We start from the raw sequence: 27,680 nt of genomic DNA, 5'->3' as shown, positions 1-27,680 counted from the left end.
TCGCATTCCTGGAGCGCTTGACAAGTTGTCAATGGAAATGCCATTGTTCCAGATCGGTACCTTGCTGGCCTATGCTTTTCCCAATGACATGCATTTATCGCTAGTGCAAGCTTTGTGTATTAAAATCGGACACTTCCAGCTGTGCCATTGTTTATGTTGACGACGGGTCGATAGTCGGATTGCTGAAATATCCTCGTTTGAATTCCCACGACCCCTGTCAAGAGATTTGGTGACACGGGTCAGTCTTAGTGTGTTTTTTCAGCCGTTCTAGGTATAACAGGCACACTGCTTTGGTCATTTGTACGGCTTTACACGTTAAAATCAGACAATCAACGTTTGTATGAAAATAGCGAAAACGTACGTCTGTAACTCTTATAAACGTTAATACTTTAATCCTTAAAGCCTTATTGAAAAGCAAAAATAATTTCACAAGGCATTTTTAGGTTCATACTTCATACAACAATAAAAACGTTAAGCTTTTAAAACGATTGTGGGTTCTGTTTGAATAAGGAACGAAAGATACATAATTTTTCTCTTACTTAAAACAGGGCAATTTGTTTTATTGTTTTAATGGTTTTGACATATTTTTATGAATCAAACTTGTTTCAAAACTTACATCCACTACACACAAACAAAACTATGCCAAGACGTAACATGCGCATGCGATACCCCTAAGCCGTTTTTAGCATCAAACGGGTCAATATGCTACCTCTTGACATAACAGAAGTAAGTGTGTTTTACCGTAACCCGTAATTCAGAAGAGCTGCCAAGTAGTAAAACTGCCGGGAAATTGTTGTTTCTGTTCGGTTATGCCTTCCTGAAGCGCCCTAGGGTAAGTTTTTCGATGACACAAGTTCACGATGGTGTTTGGACTTGGACAGGGCGCGGACTAATAAACCGATCAGTCGATGCTAATAGGTCATAAGTGGCTGCGAAGAGCTGTACTGACGTTACTGTTTTACACGAGTGGCTAAAGTTTATTCGAGTCTGCTACGTGAGGTTTACATCATTGCGCTTGAAGTGGTGAAAACTTACGTTAAATTTCCTGTCCAAGAAACTGCAATATTATATTTTAACTAGACGGTATTTTTTTGCGACGGTAAATTTTTTTTTGCGCGCACATAAAACTATTAATTGGCTTTGGGAAGTGTTTCCAATTCCATTGTAATCCTTGTCAACGATTTCCACCTCTCATACTTTATACAACAAGTTTGAAAACGTTTATTTCTACGTCAAAATATGTTAGCTTGCTTATTTAGGACCAACATATTACGCTATAGAAACATCGTCAGTGTCTTATACACAACATTTATTTTTTATTTCTATATTTTCAAAAAATGCACAAATTCTAATACATTTCCGCCTTCATAAAGTAATGGATCCACTGACAGTAACTCACAGCTAAGAGAAAGTTTGCATGGCCAATGTCTGTTTCGTGCAGTGACGCTTTTGCATTCCACACCAATCATATCGCGACCACAAAATCACGTGACCATACCGCGCAGATCGCAATGACGTCATTGACCCGAAACTCAGATGGGTGTTAGGGATTTTCGGCTCAATACAGTCTACAATCCACGGGGACTGTACAATTGTTTTCGGTTCTCGCCCGTTTCCGCTTCGGTTTATATGGTCTTGTGGGATTTTCAGGAAAGACTGCTATCGTTAATTGTGAAAACTGACCCGGAAATTTGAGCTTTTTCGCAACCATCGTAAACTTTCATTACGCGAATATAATTTCTGTTCCAATGCGTTGGTTTGATCTGCAAAATTTCGCATTTACATCAGCTGCGACAAAGTTAACACCGGTCACTATTCAACATAGAAACATTGGACACAAATGTAAGATATATCGGTATCGATATCATCAAAACTGTAGTGAATGCAACAAATGTATTCATTTTATTCGGACTTCATTTTACACTGATAATTTGAATAACAACTGCGATTGTTAAAATTGCGAAATGGAGCGATTGTTGAAACGCAATAAAATATATTAATTGCTTACATTTGTACCCTGGAAGTTTTGTTATTTTCGATCACTGGTAAATAAGAAAAATGTCTTCCTCTTGGTTATAATTGCCCAAGCCAGTCCAGGCTAAATTATTTGCCCGCTTGCGAAGTGTTTGTTTTAGCGCCTAATGAAATCGCCGTTAAACTGTATGTTGTGTCAGCGCCACCTCAAAACCCACTCCAAGTTGTTGCCCTTCGTAGCTCGGTCACGGTTTAACGCGTGCGCCCAGTCAACCGTAAAGACGCGGGATCCAATTTCGTGACGCCCACATCGCCAACGTCACACTGTCACTTTCCGCATATTTGTACGTGAGCCGTTTTTTGAACAACCCTTTGTAATGACTGTTAGCCCTCGTGAGCCAGTTTATTGCCAATTGTAGGGCTTTAAACTTTTTACTTCACAAAAATCAATAGCATGTCGTTTGGACTTTAAAATTATGCTCGAACAGTCCGTGGGCGTAAATTGTTTGCTTGCGGGAGGCTTGGCCGCTCTTTAGTTTTGCATTTTGGACAGTTTTATATTTTTTTTATTTGCTTAACAAAACTTCCTATTTGGAAATCATGCTCTAGTATTGTTACATGCACCGTTAAAGGAACCATTGCTGAAATGTTATGTTCCGCCAATAAAAAAATCCATAATATCGTTTTTTATGCTTCCTAAAAGACGTGTATCACATAAAAATTCTGGTTTCGGCTAAACTGGTTAGCTGAGTCATAAAAACGTCATCGTTACCAAACCCTAGTTTTCTTGAAAATCCAACTAATGTGTGTGCGGTAGCAAGTCGAATGACCAAGCGTCTTGCTTTTCATGTGCTCGCTTTTCTTGACACGCGTCATCCAATCATGATTTTATCAACGACGCCGGTCAAATGATTGTTGCTGTACATTTGGTCGTAATTGAACTGGAAAAGCCGCCGGTCCGCATATGAAACGATTAATTGAAGGCCGGATGTACATCATCATTTGCAGTTCTTGCTTCGTGTGCGTGCCAGATTTTCCCAATAGCCGAACCTTTTATGTCGCTGGATTAACCGATATATGCTGGCCGCCTTTCGATGCTTATCCACGCCGGCGCGACTTTGGAATCTTTGCAGGCTACTTATCATGTGTGATGGCCCTGGCGAACGGCGCGTCAGGCGCTATGATGATAGTGGTTCTGGAAATGACAAGCTATCTGGTGACATGCCAACCACGACAAATTACCAACACGCCAATTTTTCAAACAGCCTCCCGACCTTTGTAGATAAATTATATATTTTTTCTAACCTTGTATTGTGGTGGTGGGTATGATTTTATTTCAACACACCTTAAGTTGACTTCTTGGACAAATAAACCATACACAAAAGTGGTGACTTGACTAGATTGCCCCCTTCTGGTCAAATTACGGTGACATTTTCGGATTTAAACATTCCATTCGAATAAACACCCTTGGACGGGTACTTGGTTTCGTCCCTGAAAGCATAAACCCAGCAACGCACAATGTATCATGTCAGTATGAGGCCACATTCCTAAGCTGACAAACGAAATCTAGGGCGGCTTGTGATTGCGAGACATGTCAATCAAACTTGATGTGATGACAGTTCGGCTCCTTTGATCGTCGCAAATTTTTTATCGAGGTACAAGTCCATGCATGGCCAACATTTCACAACACATCGTGTAAAGCAGTGGTTTCCCAGCTTTGGTACACATTTGGACCTTCCAGTTGGTACAAAAGCATTAGTAACCTACTTGAGTTTAGTCAAATTCGTAGCATTTACAAAACATTCTGAAAGATGCAATGTGCATTATTGCGTCATAATTACTGTTATTCTCGTTTTACACGTTTCTGACGTAAATCAGAGCATTTACTGGTGGTGTTGAATGTAGCCTTTGTTTTTCGATACAAGTGGTTTGCGAACATATTTTTTTGGAAGTAGGTGAACCCGAACACCGTACGAAACCTTTGAATCGTTTGTGCATAAAAAATGTGGGAATTAACTAATGTAAAGGCCAATATATACACATTACTTCAATTCCGCTATGACCAACTACTGATGCGTCTAAAGTCGGTCCTTCAGTACGGTTATGCGGAACTTGGACTTATGATAACATATATGAATAAGCAAGACGTTCAAAGTTGAAGCCAAAACGAGTGTCTCCAATTTTGTAACTTGGAAAGAAAAGTTGTTTCGTACGAAACATTTTTGGTTCCTACTCATAAAATGCCTCACGTTGTGCACTAAAACCGGCTAGAAGTTTGTTGATTTGCGTTTTACGTGAGGTCAGTCAGTCTGTGACGAATTGAATCTAGCACGGTCCTCGATTTTCAGCAAATTTTAAGCGAGTACTGACGCATTTTTGCTGATAAAAGTTGTTTGTTATTTTTACACGATGTATATTAGCTTCAATGCAAAATAGCATAAACATCACGTTTTTTTGTCCATTGACCCGCTAGTGCTGCAATGCGTTATAAGCATCCGGTTATAGCAGCCCACACATTGCTGTGTACACTGTAAAAGTAAGAGAGGGCGCTCAATGCTACGGTTCATTCCACAAACGCATTCCAGCATTTGACTCCCTGCAGAGCAACGTGCAGTATTCTAAACAGCCACTCGAAACAGCTTTGGAAGCGTCAAGTGGCTCCCTGAGCTAGCGAGTGGATGGCTTCTCTCTACCCTACTGAATTGCTTAGTGGTTTCCACTTGACCACGTTAATGCCTTCGCTGTTAGGCGTGCATTAGACAGAGCTGTTATGAAGGCTGGTATTTTGGCCATTACTGGGGCACAAAGTGAATGAGTTTGTGTTTTGCAACAAACAGACAACACCCCTTTGGGAACTACCTCTCTCTTTCTCTGCCCATTTTCTTATCTCATATTGTCACTTTTTGACCTCGGAAATGTAGGTGTGTCTTTGCTGATGATTTAAGCAAAGTTTGCTACTTTTTATGTTTACATTGCTACAAAATTAATTCTTACAACTGTTCATGGGGTTGCATTATTTGTGAAACATATAAAAAAAAACACTGAAACCACTTAAAAATAACTATTCTGACCTTCAAATCTTTAAATCTATTCAAAATTGTGTTTTGATCAAAGATAAAATACCGGCATATTTTTTCACCAACAAGCTAATTGTATGCTATGGATGTATGATTATGTTGGTATTTATTTTTACATCACAGTGCTTGAAAAGTTAGATGAAGTTGCTCTCCATGCATTACAGGCTGTGTTGCATTGATCAATGGTCTTTCCTGTCAATGCTAATCATTTTTGATCTTATCGGCACCCGCTTGGCTATTTTTTATATCACTCTACACTGAAAAGCAAATGTTCAGAAGCCTGTAGATGTGCCTTAGGGCTTATGTGAAGGAATCATATCCCTGTCTAGGATTTCATGCTCACATTGAATTTTTGCTTTGTTGGGTGTTACCGATGTTTGATTACGTTGTTGTTTCAAATATATACTTATTCTCTTTGTGAATTCTACATTGATAAATTATATATTATCTTTGTGAATTCTACATTGTTTTGTTTACAATACATTTTTGAAACATTATTACCATGCACTTACATGTGACTAAACAACTCCCTATGTTTGAAGATATGAAACAAAAATATAATACAAAAAATAGTATATTAAACTTTAAGACAGTTATTAATCAATTGTAGTTGCCTAAAAACTTGTTGATATGAAAGTAGCAAAGCCCTTTGGTCGTATATTTAGATTTTTGTGTGATATTCTTGTTTTGCTTCATGAAGTATTTATAGCATGGCTTAATGATTTGTAGCAGGGCGTAAACAATTGACGGGCGCCTGTAAACGCTGACTTTTACATCATAAAGTTGCTGGTTATTAATGCTTGCAAACATCACGTTAAAATCAGGAAGTTAGTTTACTTCCTCAAGTCACGCCACGATATATGGAGAACGGACTGCACGGCGTCTGCACCCAGAAAATAAAGTTTTTGTACTTTAACGTGAATTTCCTCTTACTTTGGAAGTGTGTTTTCACAAAATTGTTTAAAGCTTGCATAAATATAACATGCAACTTGCATTTTTTAAAAACTTTTAGTGCACATATTTTGCAATAAGTTTAATATTTGCTGATTTGTTTGAGATTTTAAAATAAATAAAACTTTTTTACATGCATTACTTTCTTCCAATTGTTCCAAACATTTATGACAATCTCATATTATTGTAAGGTTAAACATTTGCTGATTTTATTTGTCAGAAATCCGAAATCAGTTGAATGAGCAATTAAAATGTTTCGACCAGCACACTGAGTCAAGAGCGGCACTGCTCAGCGACATACAGGAGTTTTTTAAACGGAAATCAGAAATCGAATCGGAGTATGCCAGAAAGCTGGACCTACTTTCAGAAAAGTACATGACGAAACAGCGGAACCTATATGCAATTAAGTATGTCGTTTCCTTTTTGAATTGGTAGTGTTTTTGAGTTGCAATGCAATGCAATGAATGTTGCTCATTTACTCAATTCTAATTCCTGGGACTATAATATAGTTGTACAGTTTGCTTTTTTACATTTATGTTGTAATTCTGGATTTAAATTAAATGAGAAAATTCTGGCCCAAATAGACGTAAAATTGATATGCTTAGTATTTGAGCGTTTCGGCAAATGCTCATGCCATCATTAGTGATATGAGAGGCCACATCAGTTACACCCGTTTATAGCCACTTGAGTCACATAAAAGTATTTGTAGAAATGCTGGAATAACAAAGCGTGTCGCTTTTTATGTCTATTTTGGCCATTTATTTTCTTATTAAACTTATGAACAGATCCGTGCACTTAAATTGTTTAATGCAGGGGTGTCAAACTCGTGGGGTTCGGGGGCCACATTGCAGTTTGGAAATTATGCCGAGGGCCGCATGTGATGTTTAATCTAAATCCTTATGTCACCAACATCCGCCAATTACCTGCTGGTTTTTGTTTCAACATTACAGATGTAGAGAAAAAGGTTTATATCATATTTATACCATCTATTGACGCCCGAAAAGCTCAGAATAATTTCCAACTTGATGCACAGATTGAGCTGCACAGTGTGAAAATCAGTTTCTGTTTATTACGTCATAATCTATATTGTGACGCTTGTTTTTTTCGCATTGTTTGAACACAATAGTCTGACGCATATGGCTGCTAGGCTGGTAATACTCTTTTCAGTAACACAAAAACAATTTATTATGATTAGATAAAAATCTGACAAAATACTACAATTGTTGTTGAGTGTTTGTGGGCCGCATTGGAGGGCTTCGTGGGCCGCATGCGGTTTTTGACACGCCAGGTTTAATGAATTAGAAAAAATTGAAATTGACTGGTTCTGACATTCTAACTGTATATATTTACACCCCACTCAATAAATATTACCACTGTAAGGTTATTTATTTTACCAATGATCACACCAACTAAGGTTATCAAAAAAAACACTGCCAACGTAACTGTTATGTTTAGGAAAGAGCAACCGGATCTTGATCTGCAATCTCCAGTGTTATGTTGGTTTCAAATGCTAGAACAATGCCAACGTGAGAGCAAAGATCATGGAACACTATCCAATATTTACCTCAACCATGTAATACCGCGTTTGCAGATGACATCTGAAGACGTTGGAAGGTTACATAAAAAGGTAACATCAAGATCATGTTTACTGTCGCATATTTTATCAACTATGGATAAAATAGTATCTAAATAAGGACATTTTTTGACTCTAAGGCTTCGTTTGACAAATATTTGTTTTAACCATAAGGCTAAGAGGTTTTCTGCCAATTTTTGACTGAAAATACTGCTGGTGTAATATATATGATTGACAGTGGATATGAAAGATATAAAAAAATAATATAATGAACCTATTTATAGACCCAATTTAATATCTTCACTATCTATATGGACATAAATTGTGAATATTAAAATATATTCTTGTTCTATCAATAAAACATGGTTAAAAATATTTTTGTCACAAAAATTCCAGTGTGAATAGCTCTGTTGGAATTTTATGTTTTATATATTTGTATGGATACTGCTGTATACTTTATTAATTTAAGAAAGTTGCATTAACTTTCAAAAGGACTGTTAAAATCACCTCACTGCGCAAAAAGGAAATTAGGCACCTTTGATCAAAAAGCTTGTTTTCTAAAAACTATTATGTCTAAATTGCATTTTGTTATATTTTTTTGGGGTTGTGTTGTGCTAAAAAGTTATTTTCTTTTATGATGGAATCATGCTTGCAATATTTTGTTTGTGCAACTTAAATCTAAAATTTTTATTACTGTTTTTGATTGTTTGTGTAGACCAGGGAGATTTCACAAGATTCTCATGAGGATTTACTTAAGGATCTTCGCAAGTTGTACCAAGCAATGCAGTTGTACCAAGTTTACTGGGCAGAATGCATGCAAGCTGAGAATAAACTGAAACAAGCTGAAAAACAGGTCAGTTTTACCCCACAATGTCTGTGTGTTCGTCTTTCAAAAATTAAAGAAAAAGTTACCCCCAGAAAAGCATAACAAAACAAACAGGTGTTGCTTTTTAGTGCAATACAGTCTGTTTGTCTGTCTGTGTTTTGTTGTTGATGTTGAACCAGCAGATCAGTGTAGGCATGATGGTATATTGATTTTTTTGTTTCGCAGTTTGACAAGCGTAACGACAGATCAATGGATTCGCCAAAGATGGATAACAAAGTAAAACGATCAACCTCCTTCAGAAAATTAGAAAAACTAAAAGAAAAGGTGTGCTTGCATTTTATTTTTGCTTTTTCAAATATAGTACATGAATATTTTTGTACCTTTTCTAAGTCTGTGTATTAAAAAAAAATATTATGGTATAAACAATGGGTGCACAACCGCATGTGGCCGCAGGGACGAGGTTTTGCGGCCATGAACATGTTTAGTAAAATATATGTACTGGCGGCTGTGATGTAAATAAAGCGTTTTTGCAAAATAATTGTATTATGAAACTGCCCGAAAAGCATTTTGTGGGGCTGGAGATAGTATTACCAGCCTCATAGCCATTATGCGTCAGACTTTTGTCCGCCTATTATGTGCAAACAATGAGAAAAATGGCAGCACAAGCGTCACAATACATATGATGCTGCCATAAACAGTTAACACTGATGGCGATGCAGACTGCACTGCTCTGTGCATCAAGTTAGAAATTGTTCTGGGCTTTTAAACTACAGGCGCCATTGAATGGTGTAAAAATATGATATAAACCTATTTCCAGCGTTAGTAAAGTTGAAACAAAAACAAGCAGGGTATTGGCGGCCGTTGTTAAAATTAGAACCTGCGATGCGGCCGTCTTAGCGAAAAGGTTGTGCACCCCTGGTATAAACCCATATCACTTATGATGGCATGAGCATTTGCCAAAACATTAACATATTATAGCATTTTTGCTTTTGTAGTGTTTTAAATTTTGAGTTTACAAAATGTTACCGGTTCTATGTCTCATGTTGAGCTTTAACCATTTGACTCTTTGTGCCATAAAATTTATGTTCGCAGATTTGTTTTACGATGTCAACATAGGTGTTAAATTCTCCAAATGTGGTTGTTTTGACCTGGCATACAAAGGCAATCATAAATCAATAAACCTGTCAAAAAGCCTGTTGTTCTTATTGTTTGATTTGTACAAACAAACTTGCTAAGCACTGATGGACTCACTTTGACCTTGTTTGACTTTCAATACTTAATGTATTTCTGCAGAGGCTCAACAAGTATTCAGAGAGCAAGCTAAAATCTGTGAAAGCCAGAAACGAATACATTTTGCAACTTGAATCCACTAATGCCACCCTCACTAAATATTATGAAACGGATATAAACAGTCTCGTCGAGGTAAGGTTGTTACTGGCTAAAAAACAGAAAAATCTGTGTTTTTTTTGCTGTATTTAAAAATTTGCTGAAAATGGCTGGCTGTTTTTGCACAAATTTAAGGTATGGATCAGTGGTTTCCAACCTTTATCAACAAATTTTTCACTAGCAATTCGAAACATTTCTCCCTAATATACTACATAGTAGATGCTAAACCATACAGAGATCATTTAAAATTGGGTATTTTATTAACTTTACAGGTCATATTCCCAGAACTTAAAGTGTCTATCTACAAACCACACGTATAAATTAAAGTAAATTCCTCGCCTCAAGTTGTGAAATTCCTTTCCAGTTGGGAACCACTGGTTTACATAACTTAAGTGTCCAATGCTTTACTTAATAGTAAAGGCATTTTTTAGAAACATACTTTTTCGTATGTATACTTTAAGTTTTTGTATGTGCATTTTATAATTAGTGTTTAAAATCAGTTTAGAAACATCACACCAACATTATATTTGTCTTAATTGACAAGAATGTAGACCAATTTGTGATTGGTATGTGTTTTGTAGACAATGGGTACTGGATACCACAGCTCAGTGCAAAGAATGTGGAGATCATTAGGTGAAGCTGAAGCCGCCGCAGCCAACTCTCGACTTAAGGGATTAGATATACTTCAACAGTCTGTGGATGATATTGAACCAAATCGAGATCGCCAAAGGTGCACTGCTGTAGATATTTTTTTGACTAATTTGACATGAAATTTAGCTGAAAAATTCCTCTTTTGATTTGTCAACAATCGTATAATAAACTGTAAAGAACTTCGTAAGGTAGTTTTTTTTATTAAAACACAAAATTCATACGCGGGTTATTGTGTTTTTTGGCTAATTAAATCAGCTAAACAGGTCATGGTTTGATCCAGCATTACTTTAATAAACTAAAAAAACTTTTTAAAGTATGATTTTTAACTAAACCCAAAATGCATGCAAAACCATTTTAATATTCCAACAATAATACATTTATTTTAAAATTTTGTGATTTTTTATTGTGAATAAACAATATATTATAATCATTAAGTCCGAAAAAAATAAAACAAACAATCACAAATTGCTTTCTAATAAAACTCACTGTGGTAATATGTTGTCAGATTTTTGGAAAACAATGACAATTCATTTGCACGCCCTCCCAAGTTTGTATACGGAGGTCACCCTGATGACGACATGAAAAAAATATCGTTGGCGCTCCCCCAATTGCACAAAGAAACTGATAAACGATTCATCGAAATCGAGAGGACAGTGAAGCAGATGATTACTGACCAAGAAGAGGTACATAGAGACTACAAATTTAAAGATTTTGTCTTTGTATATAATTACAACTAGTGGTGCCTTACAAGCAAGGTAAAAATTTTAAATGCAATGCTTTGTTTATTGCAACAAACATTTTTCTGACAATAAACATTTATTTGAAGTATATATAGTGAACCTTGCTTAAAACCAGATTCAGTAAATCCAGTTCTTTGCCTAGTCTGGACAAATCTTAGGGCACAAATAATTGTTAATGTGGTAACTAATCAACATCGGTTAATCTGGATCTTCACATAATGCAGGCAGATTTTTTGGTCCAAGTTGGTCCGGATTAACCAAGGTGTACTGTATGTGTCTAACAGTCCTATTGTCAGTCTCCTAAAGCAATTACAAAGGGTTATATTTAAAAAAGTGTGCCCAAAATTTTATCAACTTGATCTAGTTTGGTTCTATGGACTTACATGACAAACTCTCCTAGGTTGTCAAGTCAGTCGAAGCAACCAAGAGTTCTATGCATCAACTTGCATCCAGTATCCGGACTGACCTTACGTCACCTTTTTCGCACACAAGGTCGCCAAAAGAAGGGATCAGTGCCCTTGCAGTCCCTGTGCTTGCTTTTGCCAGCCTTCCAACTCCATTCTCTGGGAAAGATGTCGCAAGTACCAGATCAAAAATTGTGGACACAGAAGCCTATTTTTTTCTGGTAAAAGTTGTTGCATGATACAGTATTCTGTTTTGAAGGTTTCACACATTGTTTAGGAGTTGCCAAATACTGTATAGCATCAAGTTTAAAGAGCTCTTCTGGCAAATGTGATTTTATTCCGACGTTTCAACGTCCTATACAGGTCGTCTTCATCAGGGTAAATAACACTGATGAAGACGACCTGTATAGGACGTCGAAACGTCGGAATAAAATCACATTTGCCAGAAGAGCTCTTTAAACTTGATACTATGCCTGGCAGCAATAGCTTACATACTGCATAGCATTTAGGAACTTTTTAAGGATTTTCGCATGTTACCCCTTTGAGGCTAATAGAGCTGTAACATTTAGCATTGTGGCTTCTGTTTATAAATACTGAAGTTAGGAAGTCCTTAAAAAACATTCTTTATTTTCCCGTGAAGTTTTGATAGTTGTGTTTACAACTTTGCAATTTCTTTGTATAAGCAAACAGTAGCTAAATAAGATAAACATATTTTGTTTGGACTTCGCTTAAACCAAGTTATAAATGGTTGACCCAAAACAGTTCTTACTTTAGCTTTTGTTGTTATGTTGCATTAGTGTGGGTTGTCTGTTGGTTTGTGCCAGACTAAAAAAGTGATTTAGTTTCTTTAGTGGGTGCACAGGGTTAACCCTATATTATTGGTACAGTTTTTTCCTCTTTAAATATAGTCCTGCTGTTAAAGCTAACAAACATCTTGCATAAGTAGCTGATAATTATCAAACATACTGCTGTACACATGTATACTTATTACCAGCACTTCGAAATGGTACAAGTCTTGTTTTCGTACAATTAACGTAGAGACATACAGGTTAATACCAATTGTGAAACTGGTTTTGTGTCTTGGCATACACACAAGCTCGCTGAGCACACTGAGGACCACTGTAAGCAACATTAAATGTACATGTTGTGGCCATGCACCAGTTTATGTGCAGTACAGATGCACTAAGGCCTATTGTTACCACACACCCATTTATGCACGCCATAAATTTTCATGTATCTCGAGAGTAGATTTTTTATGTGTTAGAATTGCGGAGAGACAACTAGAGGGGACATTGTTTGTTACATATCCTAAAATCTATACTTAAACACCATGACAGTGGGTCAAGAGCTTGCTGTAATGGCTTGTTTGGGTTGACAACAATGTTATATTGAGTTTGTGTTGGCGATTAGCTCATTTTGTTGTGGTGCCTTTTGTGTCAAAACAGGAACAGGTTCATTTAATCGCTGGCATGTGGCCATGTGTTGACTGTAAACTACAAAAACATTACCTCATGTTTAAGCCATTCGAGCAGACAACATTGTAAATTTATGAAACAAAAACATTTTGCGCTCGTGCGTGTCATGTAAGTAACTTAATCCCATGCTAGGATATGTAAGATTTGTGATGTAATGTTATACGGAGGCATGGGGTCTTTGATGTGGGTGACACATTTTTTTGGAACAGGAACTCATTAGGTAATAAGTTTTGTAGTCAGTCCATGAGAAATGTTTCGCACCTACATGCATAGCAGTTTAAAATAAAACATTTTTTTACATAAACTAGGAACACATAAATGTATATGTACTGCAACTGAAGTCGAAATATAATATGGCATGATAACACAGTTGTGTATAATAGTTGTATCTTTATTGGGTTGTGGTTGAACATTATGTTCTCATGTTAAGTTTCTTATTGCCATTCTAATAAAAAATGTTGTTACTTTGAGTGAGTTTATGCTTTCTACTAACTTGTCCTTTCAATAATAATAATCGTACAGTCTTTGTATGGTAATCAATTTCCATAAACATGTGTGTGACCCCAATCATGCGTATAGGTCAAATGGTGTGTATCATAAATATATAAATAGGGTACATAATATATAGTGAAAATATATAGCAAAGCCATATTTGCGTTTTTTGTGTGTTGAGGATCAGTGACTCATAATTTGGTACAACCCACTTAAGTTGTTTGAGTTCAAGCAATCCCACTTAAGTGTTCTTGATTAAAACTCACAAACACCTAAAGACAGTTGAAACCATTAACCCTAAGGTTACATGCACAGTTCACAGAGAACGGTTGTTTTGCCACATCGCTACTCAAATTGTGCTGAACTGTATTGTAGATATATTAGTCTGCTATTGGCCCTTGTAGTGCATGTGTTGACCAAAGAAGATCATTTTTTAGATCTAACAAACTGTTGAATATTTTTTGTCCAAACTTTTACATTTAATTATCCATTATCATCTGTTTTTTCCAAGTGTTTGGTCAACAAAGAGTACTTTAAACATATTGAAATTGATACATATGTTAGTTATTGGGCCTTCCCAAAGTTTGACCCCGGATGACCAAGCAGTTCACCCACAGGCCCCCAAAACGTGAAAATTTAACACAGGCTATACTTACTGAATTACATAATCTAGGATTTGCATACTTTATTGGTTGGTGCATTGAAAGGTATTTTAAATAATTTTGTAATGTTTAGTTGGATTCAACAATTTTTCCTTTACTCTCAAGTTCTAGAAATTTTTTTTACCTTTTTATGAACATTTTGTGTTTACCAATTTTATTGAAAACTGTTTTATTGTTTTAGCATCTAAAAACACATAATAGATAGATAGATGTTAGCTGTAACTTACTGTAACTTTTTATTCTGGTTGATGCAGTGGTAAACCCCAAAGCTGGTAAAACGTAACATTTTACTCAACATTTTCTCTTTCATTTGCAGAAATATGAAGAATTCTTGCAGAAGGGCAACCAGCTGAATAGACTTGAAGTGAAACAAAATATTCTTAAGAAGGCCCTTACAGAAGGTTGGTTTTAATATATCATGAGTTTGAACAATTGCAGACAAAACTCTTTCAACCCAGCTTAATATCAAGGGAGTAAGCAAAACACTTGACCTTTTAGTGTTTGCTTTGCTGTTCTTTAAGAAGCAAGCCAATTGTTAAAAGTTTAATTTTTTTGTAGTTTTATTAGCTAAAGCTGTGAGTATTTAAATTCTTTTTTTTTTGTTTTTCAGAAGTACCCGTTGGAGAAGATACATTCACAAGGTAACAGAAACATAATTTTGACATAAAAATACTGTAGTTGATATAAGTCTTGAAATCAAATTTAGTAAGTGTACAGTAAACTAATCCAGGCCCCTTTCGACCAAAAAATAGTCCAGATTGGGTAAAGACCTGGATCAGCTGATGTCGATTAGTTCAAGCCTTACTACATTACAAATTATTTGTACCTCAAGTTTTGAATTTGGCGAAGATCAGGTTTAACCAAATCTTCTTTAGCCGGGGTTTATTGTACTTTTATTGTAAAAAGTTGATAAGATAACAAAAAAAATCAACAAAAAATACTGCCTTTGATATGAATCTTAAATTACCAGATTTTGTAAACTTACTTTTATTGTTGAAAAATTAATATGAGTGATAAAAAATCCTAAAAACTGTGTTGCAAAAAATGTAAAATTGGACTAGAGTAACCCTGCAATAGTGATATCTTCAAACGAGGAAAGATTTTGTACAAGTGATAATTAGAACTACTAGACATGCCAATCAACGCTAGTGGGAAGTAATTAATAGCCCGCCCACATCCTATAAAGTGACACTTCAGAAAAAGCCTTTGGTTTTTTTACTATGCTTTGAACTGCTTTACCTCTGAATTTAGAGCTTTATTTGTTATCAATAAATGCATGATATCAATAGTTTAAGCTGATGCATGTTTGCCATTAAATGTCTTGTCTAACAAAAATAAATTAGTAAATCGCTAAAAATTTAATCTCTAAAACATATTAATATTTAGACAATATTTTAAAGTATTATTTCTTTTTATCCCAATTTGCAAATTCGAATTGTGGCTTTTGAATCAATATGTCCAAAGTAAACAATGGCTAAATTATTTACTGATGTGTAAAAACCTTGTTTTCAAAGCATTAATATTCATAAACTTAAAAAAACTGACTTTGGCAATGCATAAATTGGTTAAAATGCATATTAACACTGGCATGTTTGCTTTTCTTAATGTTTCCTGTCGCCGTTCCGTGTGTGTTGTCATGGTGATGGTGTGTGGTACAGGCCGGGTCCACCAAGGGTTCTGCCAAAACCTAGTATGCGGTCAACGGGCCGCAGGAAGCGTTCTAAGCATAGTCCGGCTCCAAAGGGCGCGGCGGGATATTTCAGTACTAACTTAGAAGCTTATTTAAAGGTAACTTTATCAGGTGCCCCCCTAAAGCAAAGGTTGCAATGCTTTGAAATCATAAAAAGCAAAAAAGTTATTCTGATTTGTGACAAAAGAACAAAATCAAAAAATGCATTTAAGTGGCAGGCAGTGCACACTGTTTCAACCTATAAGGTTTCATCAGTGCAGCTGGTGACAACAGATAGGTTATTATCATATTTTGGGTATATGCATTAAAACAGTTTTTTTAGTAGCCTTCCTTACTGAGCCTTCTTCAGTTTGAAAAAACACTTGGACTAATTTGAATTCGTATAACATGCTATTTTAAATCAATCCTAAAACACATAGTTACAAATATTATTAATATGAATGTAAAAGTTTTGAACAAACACATTTTTTTAACACACTTGTGTTTTTAAAGAACAATATTAGTAATAGGAGGTAATGGTAAAAAAATATATGGCTCTCAAATAGCATGTCACTTTTCATAAAGGATTTTTATTCCTCCCTAAAGGCTAATAAATATTTCATGAAAATGTGATTTGCCTTATAAGTCATTTGGGATCTTTATCATATTTCTGTCAGCTGTGTTATGTATTCATTCATAAAAGTAATACCTTAACTCTACAACTCCTAATCTGTATTATAGGGTGAAATATAGTTCTTTTTGTCGTAAAAATCCAGGTTTAAACCTAAACAAATTGGAAAAAAAGATTCGATTCATGAAAAAAAGCATTTTGACCTTTGCTGGGCTATTTTTATATTTTATACATGAATCTTAATTTGCGTTTTTTGTTTTATTATAAGGCCTCGCAGGTCCTTAAGAAAATTACAGGTAAGTTTATTGTACGTAGCATGGTGCCTTGGGTTTGGCAAAACATAAATCTTGTTCCACTAACCAAATGTTTTTGGTGTTTTATTGATGTGTTGTTCATTCGTAACGGCATTGCATTTGTGCAGTCATTTTTCTGTGCACTACACATGGTAAAAAACACTCTGCCAAAAAATGCACTGTGTATGGATTTTATAGATGTGCTTAAATTGTAGCTTCCACAACCTTGTTGCACATGTTAATATATTTCGCATGACCATGCTAAATATATTACACAAAAATGCATTTTCGTGTGAAATGTCATGAGTGTATGTGCCCAGAAAAATTCTGCACTTCGTGTACACTGACCCTAACAACGTTTTTGAGAAATAAAATCTGTACCATATACATATATATATTGTTAAAAAATAATATGTATTGGATGCATAAAGTAGTTAAATATTTCAAAATGCATAGATTACTTATCTGATATTGCATGGCTTGAAACTGGTTTTCAAGTCACCTTTTTTAAGTCAAAGGGTTTACTTTTACTTGTAGCAGGGATTTGACTGTCATTTTACCAAGATAGAAGTTTTGTAATTGTTAAAAATAAGACAAAATAAGGACCCAAGTCACATACAAGGACATTTCTTAGAAATAAGGACAAATCCTATAAATGAGAATGGTGTGGCAACCCTGGCTATAACCATGATATACTAAATAAGACTAATATACCTAAAAAAGTTGGCAACTATTGCATTGACATTATACTTTATGCATCCATATGTAAAGGCCTTATGCAAATTTTTACTTGTACTGACAATCTACTTACTTGTAGGAATCTGGTCGTTCGATTCCACTTGTCGTCGAAAGTTGCATTCGTATCATTAATTTGTACGGCCTTCACCATCAGGGCATCTTTCGAGTTCCTGGTTCACACCAGGTTAGCATTTGTGTAAAGATTTAGAAATTAATTGCTGGTTTTTAATTTTAAATACAGTTAAATTATTTTTCACAGGCGAAAACCATAAACCGATAACTTAGCAAAACCTTGTAATTTTTACAAAATTAAAAAGCTATGTGTTGAAAAAACTTTTTTGTGGTAGAATAATGATTTTAATTCTTGTGGCACTAATACTTTTGTGGTGTGGCGTTTATTTTGATGTACATCTAGTTCTTTGAATATAACTGTGCTGTTTTTGGTCAGCAAATTTGTAATCAAAACAATATTTGTCAGTCTGCTGCAAGCATAAGTTTGAGCATCAGTACATTAATCAATAATCTATATTCATAGAATGGTTTAATACAGTTAACATATCTGAGTGGGCTGAATTCCTGACAATTTCAATAAATACCTTACTTGATACTAAACTGACGCCATATTGTGTTTGATACAACCGTGTATCAAAAACCGCACAGACGACAGTAACTGTAAACCGCTTTAAACATCCGTGTACACTAAAAATAAAGAAAAAACAATCAATCGGTTTTGAATATTAACAGGATAAGGCATTTTCCCTCTTGCTTGAATCACACCAGCAAATTTCGGCCACTTTGAAAACTTGTAGGCTACCAGTTTTTTGGACATTACAAGTGTATTTAAAAGTCACAGATTTTATGCCGGAATTCCGGACATCTCTGGGCGTCTGGTAACCCTATCCTATAATTTAATCAACATGCGGCAATGTTGATTAAGTATATTAAAGCCTTGTCATTTTGTACAGGAAATAACTGAGATGAAAGGACTATTCGAAGCTGGTGAAGATCCCATCAGTGAACGAGAAGATGACGCAGATATTAATTCAGTTGCAGGATTACTTAAGCTGTATTTCAGACAATTAGATGAGAAGCTATTTCCACAATATATTTTTGAAGACCTTGAAAAATGTGCACGTAGGTTTTTTAACTTTGTTTTTCACAGTAGTATGTGATCGAAATAAATATGTAAAAATAACTGTGATCATTGTGGAAAAAGTTAGTTTAAAATTTGTCAACAAATTTTTTTTTTACTAGGACCTCTTTAGTTTTTGCCGAAATGTTTCTATAAGTCGGTGGAATATAAAGTCGAATTTTCTTCGTTTTTGTGTGGTTAACTGATTTTTAAACAATTTTTTCTTTAGATATTAGCAACATTGAAGAGAGGGTGACAAAAATCCGACAAATCATTCTCAACATTCCTGAGTCAGTCTTGATTGTGATGCGATATCTATTTGCCTTCCTAAACCAGTAAGATATTAACTTTGTTTCAAATTTGTGGTCTGTAATATTGACAACAGCCCTAGCTGGCAAAATTATAGCCTTCAATAAAACAAGAAATTTTAGTAAAAGTGCCAAGATTAAAATAGAGTGGATTCATTTTTGAAAATACATAAAATAACAAAACAGTCCTGGCTCATAGAAAATGTTTGCAAAAAGTTGTGTCAGTAAGAAATAATAAAATACATGTAAATTGATAATGCTAATCACATTTTTAAATTTTAATTAAATAGTTTCCTATAAAGCGTTGGATTTAACTGAAACATCACATGACATTAGATAAGTCAATATTAGTCAAACTGTTTATAATGTGTAAATGAGTATTAATAAAATCATGAGTCACCAGAAAATAAGTATAGACTGTAAACTTTAATGTGAAGTCATTCATCACTAGCCTATTTTATCAAAGTGTATAGTAAACTTAGCTTCAGTACTTACTAGTTCATGGAAAATGTATGTAAACATGTGTATGTTACCTGAAATCAAAGATAGTAACTTGTCATTTTGTTTGCTCAGTTTGTCGCAGAACAGCGATGAAAATATGATGGACGCTTACAACATAGCGGTATGTTTCGGTCCTACCCTCCTACCAGTGCCTGACAACTGCGATCAGGTTGCATGCCAGGCTAATGTTAACGAAGTTATTAAGGTGGGTAATTGCCTTAAACCAAAAACTAACATTTACTTTGTATGATTAATTGCAACATGAACTAAGCTTTGGCTGGCTGTGTCAATGATTGTGTTTGAAAAGTCTTAATCACAGTGTCAGACATAATCACCCTTTTTTTATCATGTGCGTTGATTTTTTAACTGCACAGATTTATGATAGTTCAGTTAATACTGATGCAACTACAGAAAATCTCGATTAAACCGGGTTCTGTTAATCCTGATCTTCGCCTAATTCTGACAAACTCGAGACACAAATGATTTTTAATGTGGTAAGGCTTTAAGTAATTGACATCAATTAATCCGGATCTTTACCTAATCCAGACAATTGTTTGGTCCAAACGTGTCCAGGTTAACAGAGATTTACTGTATTCAGTCCTATATCATGCATGTGTTCGTTAAAATTATCCTTCTCAGCATATTGCTGGCTAGTGCAGTGTTTCTTAACCACAATGGTCTCAAAGGGGTTTGCTAGAAAAAATGACACAAATTGTGCAATAATCTCCTGTGCCGAGCACAACTCTAAAATTCCATCAAATGTTGCAAATGAGGACTATTGTTTACACACTGGTCTAATAATTATTATTTTGTTTAGCCGTGTATTTGATACAATCAACTATCTAGAAATGAGAAATATGTGGCATATGGTTTTTGGATATTTTTTTTATATTTTTTTTAAGGCTTCTGCAAGGGTAAAAAAGTTTAAAAATGTTGGGCTTGTGTTTGTGAATAACAACTAAAAGTGTTAACTAAACCTAAATTCAGAAACTATTATTACCCAAGTGCACTTCCATGCAGAATGTCTCATTACAAGACCACAAGGCTTGTTTGCCAATTGTTTAAGGCGCTCAATTATCGCACATCTGCCATTCACAAACTTTTATCTCTGCGGCAGGGCGTAAGTGCTTTTGGTGCCAGTAGCAATGGTGAGGTCATCTCTCAAGAGATTTGTATTTTACCACGCTGCCATTTTCCTATCCTACTGAACATCCCCAAAGCCTTAACTGTTAAAAAGCTGATTGGTTATTATGAAGGTCATCACTTGAGTTAAAATGGATAGCCTTTGGTCTCTGGAGGGTTGACTGTTAAGTACCTATTTTACAGTGTATATTTTTTTCGCATCATGGTTGTACCACATGTATTAAATAGAATTCTAAGGAAGAAACTTTCTGCTATAACTCGAATACCCTTGAGACTTTACTGTAACTTTTTAGGATTTTGTTGACAACCTGTACTTTATATTAGGAGTTCTCGACTTATTTGCCTTTTTCAGAATTAAGACAGAATTTAACCCTACAGTTTCTTGACAAAAAGATCTCTCAAAACTGCTGCAATAGGAAGTCTAATAGAATCATTTCTGTCTGGGACTTTGCAAACTAGTATATGTACATAGCATTTGTCGCTGGCATATATACATAACATTGTAAACACAATATGTACAAAATCAAGCAAATCCTTTTTATTGCCCCAGGAAATGTCAAAACTGATTTTTTTGGCCATTTACTCCTACTTCGAAACCTCAGCTTTTAAACGTCCATCATTTTAACATCATAGAAATATGCGCAAATGCGAACTTACACAACAATCGCTTGTTTGACATGTTTCAGACAATAGTATTGCACCATGATGAAATATTTCCCTCTATGTTGGATGGTCCGCTGTATGAAACAGTGATGGCATCTGATGATTTTGGGCCAGACGACACCGTTTCCACTGTGGCTGACGGAATCACAGCAGACAGCGACCAAACAAATGCAGAACATCATTCTGCGACCCATAGTGCACATTCAAGTGTTAGTGACGACGGTAAATGCATCGAAGTTTTTTATAATCTTTAACTTGTGTTATTGATTTTTTCATGAAAATTGTAACAAATATTTTAAGACTGTGTTTTCCATAATATTCCTGTAAGTAAAGGTTTTATCAGAATGACATTATCATTGTAAAACGTAAAAGAACACTTACTTTTAAGTTTGCCCAGTTTAAAATTTTTGCTTTGGTAAATATAGAAAGAATTTAATTAAAGATAAATATTATGAGTATAATTGTTATTTAATTGGTATTGCATTTTGTCCCATACAAAGAAAAAGTGTATGTGAAAAAAAAACTATAACTCCCTTTTTTGTTCATCCGGCAAACATAAACAATCCTCCGACTCTAAAACCTATTAAACTTGATTATGTCTGGAGTCTCTTGACAATGTTCAAAATCAGAAACTCTGTTGAAACAAATTTCAAAAGCACTTAGACTGTGTGTAGCAAAGTCTGAATATATTTGCTTGTAGCTTATACAGGCACATACAATTGCAATTAACTTTTTGTGTTTCAGAATCTGAGCAAATAGTTGAGGGAGTGGCTAAGTACGACTACAAAGGTCGTTCAGAACGCGAGTTGACCTTCTTCAAGGGCGATAGTTTGACCTTGTATCGTCGAGCATCTGAAGATTGGTGGGAAGGAAATTTTAAAGGCAGAGATGGACTCGTTCCACATGCATACATCATTGTGCATGACTCTCTGTAAGTTGACCTTAGTAGAAATTTGTTTTTTGTACAATTTTAGGCAAAGCAATCTGTTTAAATTTCTCTTGCCACATATTTTCTGTGAACATGCAAATTTTTTTTATTTCTGCTTACAAAATGAGCATTTGCCGAAACGTTTGAGCAATAATGCATGTCATTTTTTACATCTGTTTAGGCTGTTATTTTTATCTTTAAACTTATGAACAGATCCATGTATATTGTTCTACAAACAGAAATGCCTTTTGTAAACAAAAAACCTGACTTGTGTGATAAACGTGCCTGGCTTTGGTTTTGTTTAAAATTACCTAATTTTGGTATTACCTAAACACGAATCTTTTTAACTGTGTCATTTATCCTTTTTTCGACTATACTCATTCGTGGTGATTACAGCAATTATCAGGGCAATTTTGATGCTTGAAGAATAGGTATAACTTTGTGCATTACAGAGATGGAGATGTATCAAGTCGAGCAGAATCAGAAATAAGTTTGGACAGTGGAGGAACGCCACAATCTCCATCACAGAAGGGAGCTCCTTTCTTTAACCAACCCTCAAGGTATTAAATCTTTATATTTGTAGCTTTAATTTTTTGCAAAGTATTCTCAAAAGGGGGCACATACTGTTTTTGTCAGATTTTTTTGTCCAACGCTGGTTTGTTCCGAGCATTTGGTCAAGAAAGAGTTCTTTAAACTTATTCAAATTTACACACGTTAGTTAGTTAATCAAAGTTTGAGCCCGGATGACCCAACATTTCACCTGCAGGCCTCCAAGACTTTATGTTACAATAATTGGCTAAACTTGCTAAAGTACATGATGCCTTGTTACTTTTTAATCCCAAGTTTTTTTGATCCTTGGTACCAGTACACAATGTTAACTGTTTTTCACAGGAGATCTAGTTCTGACCCAAAACCAGTTGATGGTTCAAAACTCCCGATGAAAACAAAGTCGTTGGATCGATACAACAATGTGCAAGATTACATTCGACAACAGAGGATTATTGCCAATAAGGCAGTGAAGGCTGGTAGGGCTGCTTGTTATTTGTTCTATTCTGCTGTTAATGTTTTGTTTGCGAATTTTTGAGGATAAACATATTTTTTATTTTTCTGTATTGTGCAAACAAAAATACACTATGTGCCCAGTAGAGATTAGGGTTGTGATGATTTCAAGAATATGTTGTATTGATAAGAAATTCAATGTGTAAGAACATAAGAAAATGATAGCTTACAGTTTATGAGCAAAGGTAGTATTGAAAGCTACTATATTTCTGTCGTATTTGTTAAATTTCCAACATTAACTATGACAAAGTTGAAATTCAGGCCCAAATCTAGCCAGAAATACATTCTGCCTTCCTTATCCTATTAGGAAGCCATTTCTGAATATTTTTGATGTTTGAAATACTGTGCAAGAACCTGATTAGTTTTTTCTGCAGATTACTGTAATTAAGCCCAATTGCTTTGTCAAAGTGATAAATGTTTTTTTCTCTATGATTTGCAGGACTGGTGGTGACACCTGAAGCTGGTAACAAAGTGTACAGATCGGGAAGTATGAGAGAAACTCTCACCACAGACACTGACGAGCAAGCTGCAAAGGACAATGTATTCACGTCGAATCAAGATGTAGACCCAGCTTCTATGTCGGTTGCCGAACGCATTGCAAGGTTTAAGCGTGGTGGCAGTGGTGCCGCTGGTCCACCTGGTACAGAACCAGACACCATACAGGTTGGTGTTTTTTGCATTGGTGTTTGGTAAAAAAATGGTGCATGGTTGAAGTAGTGGTGTTTAGGCTGGTGGTGATTTGAGCTGACCATCTCAAAGCATTTTTCAATGCTTTGGGTTTTTCTGATATGGCTACTGTGTGTGTTCATGTTATTTGCCCACCACATTATTGGTTCAAATAAATTTACAGATGAAACTGGTCAATAGCAATTCACATTTAATGGAATATTTTTAGAGCTGATAGGCTATAGTTTGGGATGCATTATGCAATAAAAAGACTTTGCCATTAACCAGAATCAAGGTTGAAAGATAAAATACCAGGACTTCAATTTGTCAAAAGTTTGGCCTAGTCCATATACGAAAGTTAATATAAAGTTTTGTACTTTTTTGTACCAAAATTAATGGTTTTGTTCTGATTTTTCTGGGTTAAATGGTCTAGCTTTTATACACACATGGCTGAATTTATTTAGAAATCAGATGCTTTGGTCAGTAAGTAGAGCATTAACTGAAAAGATGTGCTAACAGTTTTAATTTGGAAAAAAAGCCTTATTTTTGTTCAACATCTCTGTGTTTTCCTCCCTACAGAAGAAACCTTACGGCACCGTGCCTCGTATTTACGTAGAAACCGGTGCCCCACGTAAAGTAAGCAAAAAAGGCTTGCCGACGTATATATTGTCATCACGCTTTTGTTTTCAATCATTCCCTAATTTTCGACCATACATGTATTAATTTTTATTTCAATCAGTTTGTTATTTTCAATCACACCCTTGAGTTTTGTACGAAGTCATACACAATTGCTGCTGTTTTTGAGTGTGCTCTCTGTATTGTATTGGCAGCATGGCTGTTTTATTTCTTGACTTTTCTCTTTGATCTAGCCAATTAGTGGTTCTCAACTGGTGGGACATGGACCTTTCTTGGGTGGTCCACAGGACGTTTACTATATTTGGGGATAAGTAATTCTAGAAAATTGTGTTTGAAAAAAATGTAATTCTGGTCAAAATGATAAGGGTAAATATTTTATGTTGACTTCTGCAATTTGTTTTAATAAAATATATTTCAAGTCAACTACTTGTTGTGTATGCTTATTTTATCCTTACTTGAAAATGGAATGGTCTACAATATTCTGTAATTGGTTTTATGGTCCTTGGCCTAAATCTAGTTGAGAACCACTGTCCTAAAAACTTCCTAATTTAAGCATTATTTTTGTGACCAAATTATTAAGGTTCTAAAACTATTTTTTACTTATGAGATATTATCACCATAAAAGCACCAATAAACACGTAAAACGTAACAAAAAGAAATATGTAACCAAGAATATAACCACATTAACATGAATACAAATGCAACTAACAATTTTACAATTTAGGCTGTATTAAAAAGTTGACCTCTTAAGAATGTTAGAGCTACTAACAGAAGAACTCACATTAAACAAGTTTTCCTCACCTAATAACTTACATTCTATACCTTTTTTGTGCAAGTGCTTATTACGGCACCTAGCAAGATTTAGCAGACTTGTCTGAAGGAATTTTGTATGTTAGTAGCTCTACCTTAAGAAACAATATTAGTAATTTGTAGCTTCTTGGTTTTAAATTAACTTTTCCAATAAAATACACTTCATAAAAAAACTTCTGCTTTCTGCATTTTCGTTCGCAGCATGCGCTTATATAATTGTTTTGTGGAAATATATGTCCATTACTGATGTTGTTTGCATGGCCGTACGCATGCAGAAGCTTCTTATGTCTGTGTATTTTTCTGCTTACCTTGTATATAACCGTTTTGCAAATCACCTTTTTAACAGTGTGTCCATAGCCAGAAAATTAAAACTCAGCCATTTGTAGGTGATTGAGGACACAATGAAAAACGCCTTGGACGAACTTAAAGCTTTGGATATTCACGGACCGATTCAACCACATGAGGGCGCCCCAGATGTTGTACTGGACACTTTGGAAAACCGTGGTACATTTCTGTCCGGTTTTTTTATACCAAACCAAAATAGGCAAAAATGGGTTAAATTTTATACGACTCGGTTCACAGAATGTATACATTATACTATAGTTAGACGAGGCAATACATTATCTTGCTTGTTATGTCGCACATCAAAACGAGGTTTGTTTAAAGCAGCTACTTTGTTTGTTTTTTGAAATGACCAATTTCGAGATTTCCAAAAGTTTTTCCAAAGTACATGACTTAGGACTTCTTGCTTGATTGTGTTGAAAATCATTTCGTACCCAATGTAAATTCACAAGTTTGAAAACGTTTATTGATTTTAGCCTGGAAATAAACTATTCCAAACTTGTGATGCTCAATATTAAAGGTGGAAATCGTTACAAGAATGGTGTAGTTGAATTCATCTATGTTTTATTGATCATTAAATATTTTGTAGGTCATTTATCCAGTTCTCGTTCTGATTCGCCTATCCATTCGAACGCCAGCACCTTATCGTCATCAGATAGCAGACATGAAAAATCCGGACCTTCGCCTCAGTCGAGTGGAAACTGGAAAAGCCAACTCAGAGGCTCAAGGGAAAAACACTCAAAAAACTCAAACAACAATAATAATAACAACTCTTCTTCTCACTATCAAGTTCCTACACACCGATACCAAGGAATGTCGAGCCTGGTTACGCAGGATTTCGGTTCCTCGGCTCCGGAGCCTTCTAGAACCCCAAATCACGAACCGTTACGTATGACCTACTCAACGAAGACGAAGTACGCTCAACAAGTGAAACAGAGCGTCAGAAAAACGGCATTGTGACGAATTTTCTGAAGACAATGGCGACGCTCTTTATCTATTGTACGTTGTTGCAAATTTATTGTAACAGTTTTATGTTTTGTGTATCTGGTTATAATATTAATAATAATATTGTATTCGACTTGCCGTCTGTGTTTTTTGAGCGATGCTTTTGTTTGTTTGCGCTTTGTTCAAATCAGTTTTATCCTTGTGTAAATCGACTTATTGTTGCAAGCACTTTTCTTTGTGTGAAACTTATCCGCTGTTTAGGAACTCAAAAGGAACTAATTTATCATCAAACAAATTAGTTTATTTGCATGTTTTAAGGGTACTTTCTATGAGAGTGCGGTACTTGAAAGGCCTGTACCATTTTTCTTTCAAACATTTATTGAACTTTTTTGACATGAGTGTCTAAGTATCGATGCAAACTTTTCTTGTCATCGAACTTATTTTTGTCAGCTGCTTTGCCTTGTTGTCATTTAAGGTTGAATGCTGGTTCATCTTCTTACATAGACCTGATTCTTTTCCATTCTGAACTGTTTGTGTTGTGATTTAAAACTATGTTCGCAAAAAAATCACGATTTCGTGAGTGCCCGACTGCCATGAGACTTTCACGTGATCATGAGGTCTTCGTGAATAGTTATTATTATTATATCATTGTTATCATCATCGTCATCGCATCACTTGGAATGAAATGAAAGTAAATTTGTGGTTTCAATACTGTCTGTTCTTTTAGTACGGGAATCTGGATTTAGACAACATTTTAAAATATATTTTTATTTTAGAACTTTATAGCGATTGTTTAGTTGTCACCCCTTACCATAAAGCAGTGGTTCCCAACCTTTTTCGACGAATTCCTCAGTTAACAATTCAAAACATTTTCATTGCTCCCTAATATATTTTATAGTAGATGCTAAACCATACAAAAATTATTTAAAATTGGGTATTTTATTAACTTCACAAGTCATATTCCCAGAACTTATAGGTATCTATTTACAAACAACTTGTGAACAT

The 27,680-nt window shown here is 35.2% G+C and overlaps 1 protein-coding gene across 3 annotated transcripts in view; it reads left to right on the top strand.

Annotated features, from left to right (window-relative positions):
* The window catches only part of LOC145232018 (SLIT-ROBO Rho GTPase-activating protein 1-like), a 28,453-nt gene extending 1,069 nt beyond the window's left edge, over positions 1-27,384 (top strand). Inside the window, exons 2-24 of one of the 3 annotated variants that reach the window (XM_080096506.1) lie at positions 6,223-6,409; positions 7,458-7,629; positions 8,291-8,428; positions 8,627-8,725; positions 9,695-9,823; positions 10,369-10,517; positions 10,944-11,121; positions 11,579-11,803; positions 14,528-14,612; positions 14,822-14,852; positions 16,780-16,807; positions 17,622-17,726; positions 18,508-18,676; positions 18,904-19,009; positions 19,556-19,688; positions 21,313-21,511; positions 22,034-22,220; positions 22,670-22,777; positions 23,109-23,242; positions 23,716-23,939; positions 24,522-24,578; positions 25,775-25,892; positions 26,320-27,384. In XM_080096506.1, the coding sequence (XP_079952632.1) occupies positions 6,223-6,409; positions 7,458-7,629; positions 8,291-8,428; positions 8,627-8,725; positions 9,695-9,823; positions 10,369-10,517; positions 10,944-11,121; positions 11,579-11,803; positions 14,528-14,612; positions 14,822-14,852; positions 16,780-16,807; positions 17,622-17,726; positions 18,508-18,676; positions 18,904-19,009; positions 19,556-19,688; positions 21,313-21,511; positions 22,034-22,220; positions 22,670-22,777; positions 23,109-23,242; positions 23,716-23,939; positions 24,522-24,578; positions 25,775-25,892; positions 26,320-26,690 (3,332 nt within the window). In that variant the 3' untranslated portion in view covers positions 26,691-27,384. Of the gene's footprint in view, positions 1-6,222; positions 6,410-7,457; positions 7,630-8,290; positions 8,429-8,626; positions 8,726-9,694; positions 9,824-10,368; positions 10,518-10,943; positions 11,122-11,578; positions 11,804-14,527; positions 14,613-14,821; positions 14,853-15,869; positions 16,000-16,779; positions 16,808-17,621; positions 17,727-18,507; positions 18,677-18,903; positions 19,010-19,555; positions 19,689-21,312; positions 21,512-22,033; positions 22,221-22,669; positions 22,778-23,108; positions 23,243-23,715; positions 23,940-24,521; positions 24,579-25,774; positions 25,893-26,319 lie in introns of all 3 variants that reach the window. The other 2 variants (XM_080096503.1, XM_080096505.1) reach the window with 2 other exon arrangements.
* The last annotated feature ends 296 nt before the right edge of the window (positions 27,385-27,680 follow it).

This window comes from Phallusia mammillata, chromosome 6, assembly GCF_965637545.1.
Source record: "Phallusia mammillata chromosome 6, kaPhaMamm4.hap1.1, whole genome shotgun sequence".
Classification (NCBI taxonomy): domain Eukaryota; kingdom Metazoa; phylum Chordata; class Ascidiacea; order Phlebobranchia; family Ascidiidae; genus Phallusia; species Phallusia mammillata.
Note: the sequence above shows the minus strand (reverse complement) of the source record. Positions and strands in the feature narration are given on the sequence as shown.